General features: G+C 45.3%; 1 protein-coding gene across 6 annotated transcripts in view; it reads left to right on the top strand.

The window, feature by feature from the left end:
* fhip1b (FHF complex subunit HOOK interacting protein 1B) overlaps positions 1-18621 on the top strand; it is a 110585-nt gene that overhangs the window by 80059 nt on the left and 11905 nt on the right. For all 6 annotated transcript variants that reach the window (XM_048598168.1, XM_048598169.1, XM_048598166.1 and 3 more), the window contains 4 exons: positions 953-1120; positions 2042-2121; positions 10150-10319; positions 15711-16982. In XM_048598168.1, coding sequence (XP_048454125.1) covers positions 953-1120; positions 2042-2121; positions 10150-10319; positions 15711-16982 — 1690 coding nt within the window. The remainder of the gene's footprint in view (positions 1-952; positions 1121-2041; positions 2122-10149; positions 10320-15710; positions 16983-18621) is intronic.

The following is an 18621-nucleotide window of genomic DNA, read 5'->3' as shown; positions in this document are numbered from 1 at the left end:
GGAGGGTCAGTGCTGAGGCTGTTTCCCCACAGCCTGTGTAGCTCACTTAGTCAATAATCCTAAGCTGATCAGTTTAGTCAAACCTATCCATTTTCAATTTTCCAGAATGGTAATTGCAAATCTCACCATTGAAACATCCCAATTACATATGCTCATCATTCACTGAATTCTGAGAATCCTGTTTAACACAGGAAGCAGGTGATAGAATGACAAAGTTCCTATGACAGAGAATGGCACCATTTGGCCCATCCCGTGTGCACCAGCTCCTGAAGCAGTATGACATAGTGCCAGTTTCCTGCCTTTTTCACATTACCCTTGCACACTATTCTTATCAACTAATGATCCAATACCCTCTTGACTGTTTCAATTGGACCTGCCTTAACACTTCCATACCCTAATTTCTTGCGGAGTGGAAACATTTGATAAATGATGGATCTTAAAATTTGAACTAGAAACTAGAACTTGAAATTAGTTAGTTAACTAACTGCACAGATCCAAAAGTGGGAAACTTAAACCTCATTATTTGTCTTTGTCAAACCAGCTTCGTTGTTTTAACACAGCCAGCTGACATTCTGACAAGAAGGAGAATTTCCCCCTTTTGTAACAGCACAGCTAAACACAGTGTTTTGGAATTCCTACAACGGTCTCCACACTTGAAATAGTTAATTGGCTGTAAAGCTTTTTGGGACATCCTGAGGATGTGAAATTGCTGTAGAAATACATGCTGTCTTTGTTTAACAAGAAGGCTGGTGGACCAGGTTTGATAGGTTACTACAATTTGAATCAGTAACTAGGTTCAGGGACCATTCCACATGCTAGCCACTAAGTCTGATGCATTCTGTGTTCCAGAATCGCTGGCTATATATTTGCACTGGCTAGAGGAGGTAGAATCAGCTTTTAGTTTTGTGTTGGTTTTCTGGGCTGACTGTGTATTCACTCTGATCTCTGTAAGACTTCCATTGAGGAAATGATAGCCAGCACAGCCTACCTGGACCTCTTCCTGCGCAGTATCACTGAGGTAGCACTTCTCAAAACCTTCCTACGCTTTATCGTCCTGCATCGGCATGAAAACATCACGATCCTCGACACTCTGATTAGCCGCATCAGCAGCAACTCTAGGGTGAGTTTCTAGTTGGTCACATTCTGAATAGTTGAGTGCATAAGAACCTCATGGATTGCACGCTCCTGGTTCAGCCCAATACCCATTGCTCAAGGCTGGGCTGGGCTGTGAGTGCCAGCTGTTTTGGAGAGGCAGTAGCCAGGGGGCATTGGGTAATATTATTGTTTCTTCACTGGGAAGATTGTGGGTTCAGGTCTCACTCCAGAGAGCAGACAATCTCCTTGTGATGTACTGTGGGATGCTGTACAGTCAGAAGTCAGCAGTGTCTTTTGGATGTGACATTAAACTGAAATCCTATCTGGCCTTACTGGAATGGATCCAGTCACTGTGCTCACTGCCTTCCTGATTAATATTTATCCCTCAACCAGCATCATTAAAACGGATTTCCTGGTCATTATCGCACTTTGCCATGTGTAAACTGTGTGTAATGTTGCCAATATTGTAACAGTGACTGTAATTGACAAATAGCCTGCTGGCAGTAACTGTCTTTGCAGTACCCAGAGTTTGAGAAACCCACTGGAGAATTCAATTTTAACACACAATTTGCACAATATTTTGTGAGAATACCTTTTGGTGAAACTGTACAAAGACATGACAGTTTGATGGGGACCATCGGGGGGTGGGGTTTGGGTTGGGAGGGCGGGGTTTGTGCTAGGAGGGTGGGGCTTCAGCCAGGGGCGGGGTTTGGGCAGAGTGGGCGGGGATTGGGCCAGGTGGGCGGAGTTTGGACTGGGGTTGGTGTTTTGGACTGGGGTTGGTGTTTCGGCCTGGGGAGGGGTTTGGGTCGAGTGGGTGGGGTTTGGGTCAGGTCCAGGGGATTCTAGATTCAGTTGCCAGTGAGTGGCTGTGGCACGAAAAGGTTGAGTTTTTCGGGGTTCCACTTTCCTACTGTTTGTTTCCACTCGTGTGTATCTTTTCCAGCTCTGTATGGTGTCCCTCAGTCTCTTCAGGACCCTGCTGACCCTCAGCTGTGAGGACATCATGCTCCAGCTTGTTCTCAGGTAACTGGCAGTGTGTGGTCACATAGCCTCCAGGTAGGTAGGACACTACTCTCACCTCACACATTGAGCTCAATGCCCAGTTAAAACCATGTGGACAATTGGATAAACTATTCCCTTGAATCTTTGGAAGAGCATGGTGTTGATTTGATTGAGATATTTAAAATAATAAATTAGCTTGTAAGATTAGGTACAGAGAAACTGTGACTTACAAAAATGGTTTTCCTTTCTGGTAACCCTCTCTTCACAGATTCCAACCTAACTAGCAATCGTCTCTTCATGATAGATGCACATATTTGTAAATACTTCACTGTTCCATTTAGTGAATCTGTTCGTGCAGGATGCTAGTCAGCCCGAGTCTGTGCTGGCCCTCTGTGTAGCAAACCAGTCACTCCCATTCCATTCCCATAGCCCTGCAGTTGTATTTTATTCAAGTGCCTGTCCAATTTCCTTTTCAAATTGTTCCTTGTCTCTATCTCCATCACACGGTACAGTCGTCAGCTAGTTCCAGATCATTACCACGTACAGTGTAAATAAAGTACTTCCTTACATCCCCCACTGTGGTTTTTGCCTAAAGCTTTCAGTCTCTTTTCCTTGTATTCCGAATACTTGTCCTCAGCTACTTTTGGTTTTCTTTATCTTGATCTTAACTCACCATCATCTTCAGGGAATATTTTTAGTAATTGTCTGAAAATGAATCAGAAACACCGGTTCTGACAATTTGAACCAATATTTCTGACCTTTAGTTACACAGCCCACAGCCAATATTTTCTTTGTTTGGATGCAATCTTCATATTCTCTACATTTGCACTCTCTTTAATACCATCCCACTGTTATCCAGCAGTCCCTGTCTCCTTCCACCTCATCCCAACCAGCACTTATTACTTTGTAAAGTCTACCCTAATTTGATCTTTTCCTTCCTTTCTAGTTAGAACCCTGATATTAGTAAAAAGAAATGTGAAATTGAACCTTTTTATCTTGCACTCATTAGGACGGAAACACAAAGAAACAAATATTAGAGGGAGAAGTAAAACAGAATTGCAGACGTTGGCGATCTGAAAGAAAGAGAGGAATGACCAAGTTATGTAGCATGTGTGCAATGTGCTGATTGGTTGGTCTTTGCTTGACACAAAAGTGTTGATTGTCAATTTTAAATAACTGATTCCATACAAATCAGGCAAGTTGACTGATTGGTCAGGTTATTGCCATGGGGTGCCACCATGGATTGGCTGTATCCATAGCACTGCCCTCATTGAAAAGGTGCAATGATGAGGAGGTTATGTCACTCGATTAAAAATGCTTTGGGAACAAGAGTTCGAATGCCGTCATGGCAGATGGTGAAGTTTGAAGTTAACAGAAATCTGGAATTAAGAGTCTAATGATGACCATGAAACCTTTGCCAATCCTTGGGAACAACTCATGTAGTTCACTAATGTCTTTTAGAGAAGGAAACTGCCATCAGAGTGGCATGGTGGCTCAGTGGTTAGCACTGCTGCCTCACAACACCAGGGACCCAGGTTCGATCCTACCCTCAGGTGACTGTCTGTGTGGAGTTTGCACATTCTTCCCGTGTCTGCGTGAGCACCCTCCGGGTGCTCCGGTTTCTTCCCACAGTCCAAAGATGTGCAGGTTAGGTGGATTGGCCATGCTAAATTGCCCACAGTCTCCAGGCATGTGTAGGTTACGTGGATTAGCCAAAGTGCAGGGATACATTAGGGGCTGGGGCTGGGTCTGGGTGAGTTGCTCTTCAGAGGGTTAGTGTGGACTTGATGGGCTGAATAGCCTGCGTCCACACTAAGGATTCTATGATCATTACCTGGTCTGGCCCACATGTGACTTCAGACCCACAGCAATGTGCATGAAGCTTAGTTGCAAGTGGGCAATAAATGCTGGCCTAGCCAGTGATGTCATGTCCCATGAATGAATTTTTTTAAAAAGGTCAAATTTGAATTTTATTAAAATATGGAATAAAAAGCTTATCTCATGGTGACCATGTAACTACTGTCAATTGGTTTAAAAACCCATCCCATCACTAATGTTCTTTTGGGAAGGAAATCTGCCATCCTTCTCTGGTATGACCTACATGTGACTCCAAACCCACAGCAACATGCACGAGTCTTAACAGTTCTCTGGGCAGGTTAAAGATGAGCAGTAAATAGTGGTGCCCACATCCCTTTATCCCACAAGGATACAGATGCTGCTGCATCCCTAGTGGTAATCCCCAATCAGTCGGCTGGCCTGGTATGAATTGGCTGGTTAACTATCAGTTATCAGTTCGTGCAATATCTCCATGTCAACCATTGTCCGTTCAATCAAAACTCTTCTCATGCTATTAAATTTTTCCTTCCTCTCTAATGTGGATTTTCTTGTATTTCAGTCCTGATGATAATTTCAAAACAAAAAGCCTTAACTTCATCTCTCCTTTTCACAATACTTAAATCCTTAAATTGTGCTCTCTGCTCACAAATCCATCTTGCTGATCCATGCCATTCCCCACACTCCGATCCAACACAATCTCACTCTGTCTCTAGGCTCAAGAGCAGAAACCTCTGCACATCACAGAAATGTTGTTCCTGCCATTCCTTCGCTGGCGCAGTTGCTAAGTGGGTCATTAAAATCTCCCTGAAAACTAATTACATTTCTTTTATTCATCTCTCCCATCTCACTGCACATTCCCTTTTGTATATACTGCTTGTAATTTACTAACATTGGAACAGGCACAAGGGACTTACACTCGCACTGGCAAGAAAGTTAAAACTAGAAAGTTGACCCAGCTATGGTGCTGTGTTTCTCCAGCTCCACACTGTATTGACTGAAAGAACTGCGGATGCTGTAAATCAGGAACAAAAACAAACTGTTCTGAGGAAGGGTCACCAGACCCCAAATGTTAACACTGTTTTTTCCTTCACAGATGCTGCCAGACTTGCTGAGCTTTTCCAGCAACTTTGTTTTTGTTCCACACTGAATTGACTCTGACTCTAGCATCTGAAGTTCTTGCTATCTCCAAAATTGGGAGTGCTGTCTCACAGACTAGTCAAGCAACAGCCTGACACAGTCATACTCACAGAATCATACCTTACAGACAATGTCCCAGACACCACCATCACCATCCCTGGATATGTCCTGTCTCATCGGCAGGACAGACCCAGCAGAGGGTGCGGCACAGTGGTCTCCAGTCGGGAGGGTGTTGCTCCAGGAGTCCTCAACATTGACTCTGGACCCCATGAAGTCTCATGGCTTCAGGTTAAACATAGGCAAGGAAACCTCCTGCTGGTTACCATATACTATCCTCCCTCAGCTGATGAATCCGTACTCCTCCATGTTGAACAACATTTGGAGGAAGCACCGATGATGTGAAAAGGAGAGATGAAGTTAAGGCTGGGTGGGGCATTTCAATGTCCATCACCAAGAGTGGCTCGGCAGCAGTACTACTGATCGAGCTGGTCGGGTCCTAAAGGTCATAGCTGCGAGATTGGGTCTATGGCAGGTGGTGAGGGAACCAGCAAGAGGGACAAACATACTTGACCTCATCCTTACCAATCTGCCAGCTGCAGTTGCATCTGACCATGATAGTATCAGTAAGAGTGACCATTGCACAGTCATTGTGGAGACAAAGTCCCACGTTTATATTGAGAATAATCTCCGTCGTGTTGTGTGGCACTATCACCATGCTAAAAGGGACAGACTTTGAACAGATCTAGCAACTCGACTGGGCATCCATGATGCGCTGTGGGCCATCAACAGCAGCAGAATTGTACTCCAGCACAATCTGTAACCTCATGGCCTGGCATATCCCCCACTCAACCATTACCATCAAGCCAGGGGATCAACCCTGGTTCAATGGAGAGCACAGGAGGGCTTGCCAGGAGCAGCACCAGGCATACCCGAAGGTGAGGTATCAACCTGGTGAAGCCACCAAACAGGATTACTTGCACACCAAACAGCGAAAGCAGCAAGTGATAGACAGAGCTAAGTGATCCCACAACCAACAGATCAGATCTAAGCTCTGCAGTCCTGCCACATCCAGTTGTGAATGGTGGTGGACAATTAAACAATTCACTGGAGGAGGAGGCTCCACAAATATCCCCATCCTCAATGATGGAAGAGCCCAGCACATCAGTGCAAAAGATAAGGCTGAAGCTTTCGCAGCAATCTTCAGCCAGAAGTGCCGAGTGGATGATCCATCTCGGCCTCCTCCAGTGGTCCCCAGCATCACAGATACCAGTCTTCAACCAATTTGATTCACTCTACGTGATATCAAGAAATGGTTGGAGACACTAGATACTGCAAAGGCTACAGACCCTGACAATATTCCGGCAATACTACTGAACATTTATCCTCGAGAACAAAAGCTGTTCCAGTACAGTTACAACACTGATATCTACATGACAATGTGGAAAATTGGCCAAGTATGTCCTGTACACAAAAAAGCAGGACAAATCCTACCTGGCCAATCATCATCTCATCAGTCTCCTCTCGATCATCAGTAAAGTGATGGAAGGTGTCAGTAACAGCGCTATCAAGCAGCACCTGCTCAGCAATAACCTGCTCAGTGATGCCCAGTTTGGGTTCCACCAGGGCCACTCAGCTCCTGACCTCATTACAGTCTTGGTTCAAACATGGACAAAAGAGCTGAATTCCAGAGGTGAGGTTAGAGTGATAGTCCTTGACACAAAGGCTGCATTCGACCAAGTGTGGCATCAAGGAGCCCTGGCAAAACTGGAATCAATGGGAATTGGGGGTAACCTGTCTGGTGGTTGGAGACATACGTGACACATAGGAAAATGGTCGTGGTTGTTGGACGTCAATAATCTCAGCTCCAGGACATCTCTGCAGGAGTTCCTCAGGGTAGTGTCCTAGGCCCAACCATCTTCAGCTGCTTCATCAATGACCTTCCCTCCATCATAACGTCAGAGGTGGGGATGATTGCGCACTGTCCTCCAACCTAGTCTACTGCATCCGGTGCTCCCAATGTGGTCTCCTCTACATTGATGAGACCAAATGTAGACTAGTTGACTGTTTTGCTGAGCATCTTTGCCTGGCCCGTAACAGCCTGCCTGGCCCGTAACAGCCAGCCTAACCACCTGATCACCGTCCATTTCAACACCACAACTCCCTTCTCCCCACTTCCTCTCCAACACGTCTGTCCTTGGCCTCCTCCAGCGTCACAGCGATTCAGAACACAGATTGGAGGAACAATACCTTAGCAAACTACAGCATTGAGGACTCAACATTGAGTTCTGTAATTTCAAATAACCTTCCCACCCATCCCCCAGCTCCCTTTCCAGCCCCAACTCTTCCCTTCCATTCCACCCACTGACCATCCCAGCCACCAACCAGATTCATCCCTCCCATTGACCAACCAGGTCGTACCTAATACCAGTGCCCACCTAGCACCACCGTTCTGCCTCCACCCTTTCCTCCCTTCTCTTTATCTGCAGCTCCCCCTACCCCCTCCACATCCAGTCCTGAATAAGGGTAATACCCAAAACATTGCCTTCTCCTTTCCTCCAGATGCTGTCTGGCTTGCTGTGTACTTACAGCTCCCTGTTTGTCTACTGTGGATTCCAGCATCTGCAGTTTTTTTTTTTGTCACTGCACTAATTACAAGATGCACTACAGAAATTCACCAAAGATTCTCAGACAGCACCTTCCAAACCTACGACCATTTCCGTCTAGAAGGACAAGGGAGCAGGCACATGGGAACACCATCCCCATTCAAGTTCCCCTCCAAGTTATTCACCATCCTGACTTGGAAATATATCACTGTTCTTTCAATGTGGCTGGGTCAAAATCCTGGAATTCCCTCCCTAATAGTATTGTGGGTCAACCCACAGCAGGAGGACTGCAGCAGTTCAAGAAGGCAGCTCACCACCACCTTCTCAAGGGGCAACTGGGGATGGGCAAGAAATGCTGGCCAGCCATGACACCCAAATCCTGCAAATGAATAATGAAAAAATAAATAATTCCTGAAAACATTCAGTGTTTTGGCCACGACTGCTATCAGTCATAGCGAATTGTCAGAACCAGGGCTAATGGCCTATGGATATGGGGTACACCATCTAGGACTGAGATGAGGAGAAATGTCTGCACTCAGAGCGTGGGGAGCCTGTGGAATTCACTACCGCAGAAAGCGGTTGAGGCCAAAACATTTGACTGTTTTCAAGAAGAAGTTAGATGTAGCACTTGGGGTTAAAGGGATCAAAGAGTGGGGGAGAGAAAGCAGGAATAGAGTACTCATCTGGATGATCAGCCGGGATCATATTGGATAATGGAGCAGGCTGAATGGCCTACTCCTGCTCCTACTTTCTAGGTTTACATGGAAATACTGGGAAAGCAGGGGTTACTTTAGAAACTATAATTCAAGGAAACAAATTGAAGCTATTTGGACAGGTGCAGTCCCAAAGAAGCAGGATGGGTTAATAAAACATCTGAGAAAGGAGAACCAGTCTAGATTTGTCAAGGGGAACCTACCTTTCAGTAATCTGATTGGGATTTGTGATGAGGTAACAGAGAGAGTGGATGAGGACAATGTGATTATTGTTGGGTGGAGGGCTCTCATATGGTGTTTAATAAGGTGCCACATATTAAGCTCGTTAATTTGAAGAAGCCCCATGGGATAAAAGGGGTAGGAGCACCAAGGGTATGAACTTTGCTGAGCGGGTGGGAAAGAGAGGCTGATTCATAGATTGGAGGGAGATTTATGGTGTGTGTCCTGGGGTTATGTTTAGGGTCACTACTGTATGCATTAATGGCCTTAGTGTAGGGCACAATTCCAAAAATTACAGGTGACCCAAAACTCGAAGAGTTGGAAACGGTGAGTAGAATGATAACAGATTCTAAGGGGACAATGATGAGCTGGTGGAGTCCGTAGGCACGTGCAGATACTTTTCCACAGAGGGAAGTGTAAAGTGATGCACTTTCATGAGAACACAGAGACACAGTGCTCACTGAATGATGCAACAACAGAAACCTGCGGGTGATTGTGTACAAATCTCAAAGGGGCAGGCAGGGTTAACAAAGCACCTGAAAAAGCATATGGAATCCTGAGCTCTGTAAACAGAGCTACAAAAACATAAGTTAGGAGATTGGGCTAAACCTTCCTGCTATGGGCGTTGCTAGCTGGCCATCTTGAAATCTGATATCTCTAGTTTACAAATTTTTATTATTTATTCACTCACTCACTTGTACTTTTTGGCCATCCCGAGTTGCCCTTGAGAAGGTGGTAGTGGAGGGGAACTTGCAGGGGTGGTGTTCCCATATATCTGCTGCCCTTGTCTCTCTAGACGGTCATGTGTTTGGATCCAATTTTGGACAGACACTTACTAAGACAGGATTAGAAAAGGTCTGGAGAAGATTTGCTGAATGTTTCCAGGTATGAGAGACTTCCATTACATGGAGAACTTAGCATTGTTCTTGGAGCAGAGAAAGCTAAGAGGAGATTTGATCAAGGTGTTTAAAATCATGAGAATGTTTGAATAAGAGGAAACTGCAAGTGTCTTAATGGTCAATAAACAGGGCACAAATTTAAGGTTATTGGAAAAGGTCCAGGGTGAGTTGAGAGAAATCTTTAATGTGAATGAGGGTATGGGATTTGAATTGCATTGCCTGGGAGTGTGGTGGATACAGTTCACAAGTATCTTTCAATAGACCATTAGATACATATTTGAAGGGGAAAGATTTCAGGGCTATGGGCAACTCTGGAAAGGTGTTGGCGAGGAATTTGAATGCCCTATTAAAGACCCAGCGTAGGAATGATGAACTAACTGGCCTCCATCAATGCTTTATGATTCCATGATTCTAGTTCAGAGGACTGTAATACACCCAGATGATATAATCAGCTCTTTGTTGAGTTTTCTAAACTCATTCAGCTTCAGATCGTGCCTGTGAGGGATATACCAGAGCTGTTGAGATGTGGACAGCATTGAGATGGTGCCAGTGGCCACACAGCCCTCTGATGGAGTTTGTAGGACCAAGGAGCTGTTTGTTAATCTCACACTTACACTCCTGCCCTCCCCACAATTTCGGCAGGTACCTAATTCCATGCAATCATGTGATGCTAAGCCAGCGGCGTGCTGTTAAGGATCAGGATTTCTATGGGAAAACAGCAGACAAGTTCCTGTCCTTGATCCCGGAATGCTGTAAGCCAGAGAACTTGAGTGGTATGGAGCGAGAAGAGGAGCATGCTGTCTGGTCTAAAGGTGAGTTTCCATCCCAGCAGGTAACACTGAGCTCCAAGTGGGTTGTGATTGGACAAGTCCTGATAAAACAGATGCGTGGAGCGGGTAAGAGAGAATGAAGGAATGACTCCAACATGTGGCATGAGACATCACTGCAGGAGTTCCTCAGGGTAGTGTCCTAGGCCCACCATCTTCAGCAGCTTCATCAATGACCTTCCCTCCATCATAAGGTCACAGTTGGGATGTTTGTCGATGATTGCACAATGTTCAGCACCGTTTGCAACTCCGCAGATACTGAAGCAGTCCATGTTCAAATGCAACAAGATCTGGATAATATCCAGGCTTGGGCTGACAAGTGGCAAGTGACATTCGTGCCACACAAATGCCAGGCTATCACCATCACCAATAAGAGACAATCTAACCACCACCCTTGACATTCAATGGTGTTACCATCATCGAATTGCCCACGAAACATCGTGTGAGTTACGTATTGACCATATACTGAACTGAACTAGCCATATAAATACAGGGACTGCCAGAGTGGGTCAGAGGCTAGGAATACTGCAACAAGTAATTCACCTCCTCATTTGCTAAAGCCTGTCCACCATCTACAAGACACTAGTGACGTATGTGTTGAAATAGTCTCCATTTGCCTAGTGATTCAAAAATTTACCCAAGTTCGCTTTGAACATGTTTAGTGACCCAGCCTCCACTACTCTAAACTAGAAGAGATTAACATTGACAAGTGATCCTTTGAGCAAAGAAACTTGCTCATCCCTTGAATGGGAATCTGCTTATTTTGAAACTCTGTCCCTAGTTCTCTCTTCTCCTACAAGAGGAAACAAGTGCAAGCTGATACAGTTTGGTAGAAAGAACATTGTGATATAGTCTAAAATGAAGAGCACTATTCCAAGGGGAGTGTAGGCACGAGAGGACAATAGAAACAGGCCCTTCAGCCCAGTATGTTGATGCCAACCAGAGAGTGCGGTTAATAAAGCATGCAGTGTTCTCAGCTTCATTAACAGGGGCATAGAATACTACACCAAGGAGGTCATGGTGAACTTGTATAAGGCACTGGCTAGATCTCAACTGGAGTATTATGTGACGTTGCTACAGTCCCAGAGCATGATAGGGCTGCTCTCTCATTTGAGAGGGACAAGTGATAGTGTTTTAACCTAAGGGTCACCATGCAACAGACGAGGGGCAAGGTTAAGCAAGATAACCTCAACTGGTACAGCAATTGAACCCTCGCTGTTGGCATCACTTCATTGCAAACCAGCCATCCAGTTAACTGAGCTAACTGACCCTTGACCATTATGTACAGTTCTGGCTGCCATGCTTTAGAAAGGACGTGAATGTGTTATAAAAAATGCAGAAGTGGTTTCTGAGAATGGTTCCAGGGATTCGACACTTCAGCTGTGAAGAAAGGTTGGTGAAGTTGGGACTGTTTTCCTTGGAGAACAGAAGGCAAAAACAGATTTGAAAGAAGTTTTCAATATCATGAGGGGCCTGGACAGACTAGACCCAGGAGAATCTGTTCCTTCATAAAGGGATCAAGAACAAGAGTGCACAGATTTAAAGTGATTTGCAAAATAAGTAAATGTAATGTAAGAGGATTTTTTTTTTACACAGTGAATGTCTGTTATATAATCTTAAAATCACCTCCCCGCTCTGTAATTCCACGTCTGTATTCATAAAGGAACCAGGATAATGTCTGCTTTATTAACCACTCTTTCCACCTATCAGGCCATCTGAATTAATTTTTGTACATTTACCCCTAGGTCTCTCTGCTCCTGTGCTCCCTTTAGAGTAGCACATACACACAAGCATACAAACTGGGAACAGGCACAGGCCCTTTGACTCCTCAAACCAGCTCCTCCATTCTCTTAGATCATAACTAATCTAATTATTCCAATTCCTCCTATGCCCTCTTTTACCCCTTTGCTTATCAAGTACCTTTTATTTTATGTTGTCTCTCAGTATTTTTCCAACCAAAATGTATCCCTTGCACTTCTCTGCATTAAACCTCATCAGTCACCTTGCTGCCCACTCCGGCAACTTTTCAATGTCCTGCACTGTATTTTCACAGATTATAATGCTTTGAAATATAAAAATAGGTACTCATTTATCATCTGACAATAGCAGATGAACACAAACATTTAGCATCAATAAAACAAAAAGCCGGTAATTGGAAAAATGTAAGCAAAGGGCTGCAATGCAGCTTTCCACGAACAAGAGTCAGGCCAACAGGAACTGAGTATGATCCATGTTTGAAATCCCTGCAATAACTTGCATTGGCCACAGGATGGCGAAGGAGCCTTCCCCCTCAGCCACTCTGGAAGTAGACATTCATCATTACACATAATTTGTACCTCATTATTAAAGGGGATTCTGAGGTCAATAGGGTATCAATCTCCACACTTCAGAACTCCTTCATCAATGTCCCATTCTATGTGCCTGGATATGAAAGTCTTTTTCATGCACCAAGTGCTTAGGTTTGAAAATACTGCTTGATAGTGTGTTGGAGGCAAATCCAGTCAAGGCTTTCAAGTAAGAAGTTGATGGTTATTTGAAAAGAAAAAATGTGCAACATAATAGAGAGAAGGTGAGATAACGACGCTAGGAGAGATTCTCAGTTGGAGTTGATGCAGACCAAATGGGCCAAATGGCCTCTACCTGCACTGCAGTGAATCACTGGTTTACTTTCAAGGTGAGCTGCCTTCTTGACCATGTGCTGTAGTTTGACCCACAATGCCCCTTAGGGTGGGAATTCCAGGATTTTGACCCAGCAATACTGAAGGAACAGCGATATATTTGCAGTTCAAGCTGGTGAGTGGCTTGGAGAACAATTTTCAGGTAACGGTGTTCCCGTGAATCTGCTGTCCTTGTTCTTCTAGATGGAAGTGGTCGTGGGTTTGGAAGGTGCTGTCTGAGGAGCCTTGGTCAATTTTCGCAGTGAATATCTTGTAGATAGTGTACACTACTGCTACTGAGTGTAGGTGGTGGAGGGAGTGGGTATTTATGGATACAGTGCCAATCAAGGGGGCTGCTTTGTCCTGGACGGTCTTAAACTTAATGGGTGTTGTTGGAAGAAAGAAATGCTAACTATCTACTTGTGATTGAGGGAGAGCAGCAAAGGTTCACTAGACTGATACCTGGGATTGCAGGAGTGTCCTAGAGGAGTGGTTGGTTTGACTGGGCCTGTATTCATTAGACTTTAGAATGATGGGAGATGATCTAGATTCATAGATTCATACAGCACAGAAAAGGCCCTTCAGCCCATTGAGTCTGCACCCACATGACTACAACTAAAAGTGTGCTAATCCCAATTTCCTGCACTTGTCACACATCCTTGGAATGTTATGATATTTGAAGTACTCATCAAAATTTTTTTAAACGTAACGTTTCCAAGTCTCTATTCTGTCCCAGGCAGTGCATTTCAGATCCCTACCATCCACTGAGTGAAAAAAATGTTTACCCAAATCCCTTTTGAATCTCCTGCCTCTTACCCTAAAATTCTTATGATTAACCCCTCAACCAAGGGGAACAGCTGCTGTCTATTCATCCTGTCCATACTCCTCATAATCTTATTCAGCTCCATCATGTTCCCCCTCGGTCTTCTTTGCTGTAAGAAAACAATCCAAGCCGATCTAGTCTCTCCTTACGGCTCAATTTCTCCATCCCAGGCAACATCCTGAAGAACCTCCTCTGTACCCCCTCTAGTATTATTGCATCCTTCCTGTAGTGAAGTGACCACAACTGCACACAGTACTCCAGTTGTGGCCTGACCAACGCTCTGTACAACTCCAACATCACCTTCTTGCTCTAATACTCGATGCCACGACTGATGAAAACAAGTGTCCCATATGCCTTCTTAACTGTCTTATTCACATATTTGCATATTCATATATTCACATTTCTGAATCAGGGTCCCGACCCGAAACGTCAGCTTTCTTGCCCGTCTGATGCTGCCTGGCCTGCTGTGTTCCTCCAGCTCCACACTGTGTTATCTTATTCACATGTTCTGCTGACTTCAGGGATCTGTTAATATTTACTCCAAGATCCCTTTCTTTCTCTACTTAGCTGGTGTCCTGCCATTCATTAAATACTTCCTCATCTTGTTTCTTCTTCCAAAGTGCATCACCTTACACTTGTCAGGATTAAATACCATTTGCCACTGGTCTGCCCATCTGACCAATCCATCTATATCTTCCTGTAACCCACAACCATCTTCTTTGCCATTAACCACTCTACCAATCTTGGTGTTGTCTACAAATTTATTTAACATTCCCTGAACATATTCATCTATGTCATTTATGTATCTAACAATTTGGGTCCCAATGCTGATCCTTGTGGTAGACCGCTGGTCACTGGCCTCCAGTCACTCAAACAGACTTCTACCACAACCCTTTGTGTGCTATTACAAAGCCAATTTCGGATCCATCTTGCCAAGTTTCCCTCAATTCAATGTTCTTTAACCATCTCAGTCAGTCTTCCATGTGGGAACTTGTCAAAAGCTTTTACTAAAATCCATATAAACTACTTCAACTGAATTTCCCTCGTCCACACACTTGACCACATTTTCAAAAAAATATTAATTTGTTAGGCATGACCTCCCACTGACAAAGCCATGTTGACTATCCCTAATTGACCCATGCCTTTCCAAATGGGTATTAATTCACTCCTTCAGAATTTTCTCCAAAGGTTTCCCTACCACTGACATGAGACTCATCGGTCTGTAATTTCCTGGTTCATCTCTACCATCCTTCTTGAACATTTTTTTAGATTTTAAAGGCATCAATGAGTATGGGATGAAAGTGAGAAATACTATTGAGATAGAGGATCAGCCATCATCATATTGAATAGCAGAGCAGGCTTCAAGGGCTCAGTGGCCTACTCTTCACAGTTTCTAAGGAGCTGCACCCATCCAGACAGCTAGGGAGTATTCTATCACAGTCCTGACTTGTGCCTTGTGGATGGTGGACAGACTTTGAGGAGTCAGGAGTGAGTTACTTGCTGCAGCCTCTGACCTGCCATTTGTAGCCACTGGATTTATTTGGCAAGTCTAGCTGAGTTTTGGGTCAATGGATACTCCCCCAGGATGTTGATGATGAGGCACTCAGTCCATGCACCAAATCTGTGAAGTCCAACACTAAGAATTAATTAGGTTGAGGGCTGACACGTTCCCAGCGACATCCAAATACTAAAAGAAATTGTTTTAAAAACCAGTGTCAGTTGAATGTTTATGGAAGTGCTGAGGTTGTGAAAGGTGCTGTAGATGAATGAGTTTCTCTTTGCTTTCGTTCCATTGATTCTGTGTGTTCACTTAGACATTGGTGTTATTGCTGGGTGTGGGTGACACTGGAAAAGCTGTGTGTTTTCTGTGCTCACTGTCTTCCTGTTTATTCATAGCTCACGGGAGTCCGAGTGTTGACACCTCGACTGTGACCGCTGCAGTGCCCAAGCCTTCGACCCCTGCTCGCATCGCACTGTTCATGAGGCAGCAGAGCACAGGCTCTGACGCAGTCAACCCACCTCGATCACCAGGAGGAACTGAATCCCCCAGCTGCAGTCCTGCCCACAGCAGCTGGGATGATGTGTCAGAGCTGGACTCTAACTACCTGGAGTACTTGCGAGATGCTCGTCGTCACATTGACCGCTGCGTCAAGGCCTGTGGGAAGTGGTCAGCACCGTACGATGGGCAAGAGCCAGATCCTCATATGGTCCAGCCCATCCTGTTTGACACCAATGCCATTAACCCACACATGGACCATTTTGGTGCAGAACACCAGAGAGAGAGTCTCCATCATCAAAATCAAACCCGACTCAGCCCAGACATTGCTACCAAGAGTGATGGACTGGAAAACGGTGAGTGGGATGTGAAGTACAACAAACAGAACATGATCCTCACTCCTCAGAGCAAGAAACGCAGCCTGCAGAGGGAGGCAGGACCAATGAACCATGAGCTCCAGCTTTCTACCTCTTCCTCCTCCTCCTCTGGACGAGGGGGGAGTGAGCTGTGGGTGGCTGTAGACCAGACTGACAGTAAGTGTGCCAGCTCCATGCTGAATGGATCTCAAGAGAAACACATCAGTGCAAAACTGCCCGGAACCTCAGAGCACAATGAGAGCAGCCTGATGGTCAAGAAGGTTCGGAGAGACAAGCCTGAGGGAAACCATGGGGATTGGAAAGGAAATGTGGCTCAGAAAACTTTAAGAGATGATGCTTCCCGACTACAGGGGTCAGGTGCAGTGGAAGTGTCACTGGAACACAGAGTGGTGCCTGCGAGTAAACCTGAGGGCTCTTCCATCAGTCAGCAGTCCCTCACAGACTCCGAGTCAATCGACAGTCTGATAGATGTGCTACTAGACCAAGCACCAGCGGAGGCCAATGGCCAAGGGCTCAATGTGGAGAAATTCACAGAGGAGCTGAGGGAGATGGAGGCTCAGATGGGACGCCGGTGTCGCACAGACGAGAGGGTGAGAGGTGGAGGGGACCTGCAGTCTGAGGAAGAAGAGGAGGAGGCGGAGGAGGGGGAGGAAGATGAAGAGACTGAGAGACACTCCATACATCACAACAATGACTGGCCAGGAGCCTGTGGGAAGCTGGCTTCAGTGACAGCTGAGCCCCAGATAATGGTCAACCTTGAGCGAGCTGGACAACCACAGAGTCAACCTTTCACAGGTAGGAGCATCCGCAGCAGGCTGGTTCAGTCTGTCCTTGATACATCCCTGGCTCAGGCTTTATGGCAGCCCAGGCAGAGTGGCTGCACGGAGAGAGGCTGGTGTTTCAGCCAGGCAGTTGGGGAATTAAAAATAATGAGCTGGTTGACAGTGGAGAGAGATACATTTTCCAGAAAGTTCTTTAGCCTGTGGTAGGCGAGTTTGAAATCTATTGATTTTTTTAAAATGTATTCATTCATGAAATTGGAGCATCGCTGGTTGGTCCAGCATTTCTTGCCCATCCCTAGTTGCCCCTTGAGAAGGTGGTGGTGATCTGCATCTTGAACCGCTGCAGTCCTTGTGCTGTAGATGTGCTGGGCGGCATGGTGGCTCAGTGGTTAGCACTGCTGCCTCACAGCACCAGGAGCCTGGGTTTGATTCCACCCTTGGGTGGCTGTCTGTGTGGAGTGTGCACATTCTCCCTGTGTCTGTGTGGGTTTTGCTCTGGGTGCTCCAGTCCAAAGATGTGCAAGTTAGGTGGATTGGCTGTGCTAAATTGCCTGTAGTGTTCAGGATGTGTAGATTATCGGGGGTTATAGGGGGATGGGTTTGGGTGGGTGTTCTGAGGGTCGGTGTGGACTTGTTGGGCTGAAGGGCCTGTTTCCACGCTGTAGGGATTCTAATTCTAAAAACAAAAATAAACCAACAATGCCCTTAGGGAGGGAATTCCAGGATTTTGACCAAGGGATATTGAAGGAACAACAATATATTTCACGTCAGGATAGTGAATGGCTTGGAGGGGATCTTGCAGGGGGTAGTGACAATATAGTTGCTGCCCTTGTCCTTCCAGATGGAAGTGGCCATGGGTTTGGACCCATGTTCCCAGAACATTAGCTGGGTTTCTAGATTTCCAATCTATTGACGTTATCACAATGCCACCACCACTCCTGTGTTTATTGTTACAGCCATTTGGCCTGGGTACCCAGTGAGTGCTGCAGTGAAGATGCCCCCCACCCCAACACACACACAAACAGGCACACAGACACGCACTCACTCCCCGCTCTGGGTCCTAGTGCAGGCTGCCTTTCCCCTGACACACTGCATCAAAGTCTGGATAGTCCTGAGGATCCTGCAGCACATGAGGACACCATTGTGCCCAGCATGTTTGCTCACATTGGAATGTACAAACAAAGAAGTCGGCCATTCAGCCCCTCTAACCTGCTGTGCCATTCTATAAGATCATGGCTGATCTGATTGTAATCTCAAACCCACATTCCAACCTACCTCTGATAACTTTTTACCCTTATGCTCAGCAAGAATCTATCTATCTCTACCTTAAAATTCAAATTCAAATTCAAATTAAGTTTTATTCAAATACGGTTTTATTGTCACATGTACTCAAGTGCAGGGATACAGGAGTATAATGAGAAGTGTACAAAGTTGGCATTCTCCACCGCCAGCTTAGCTACAAAGTTACCTAGGGGCAAAATCTTAGGTATAAAGTAGAAAAATAAAGAAATAAAGTTAAAATTTAGGGTTAGGGCTAAGTTTTAAAAATATTCAAAGATGTTGCTTCCACTGCTGTTTCAGGAAGAGAGTTCCAAAGACTTAGAATAAATGACCTTTTAAAAGAGTGATCATTTTGATCTACACCCCCTGCT

The sequence above is a fragment of the Rhincodon typus genome, chromosome 6 (assembly GCF_021869965.1).
Source record: "Rhincodon typus isolate 14 chromosome 6, sRhiTyp1.1, whole genome shotgun sequence".
NCBI classification, from domain to species: Eukaryota; Metazoa; Chordata; class Chondrichthyes; order Orectolobiformes; family Rhincodontidae; genus Rhincodon; species Rhincodon typus.
The sequence above is the reverse complement of the archived record's forward strand: the minus strand, read 5'-3'. Positions and strand labels throughout refer to the sequence as shown.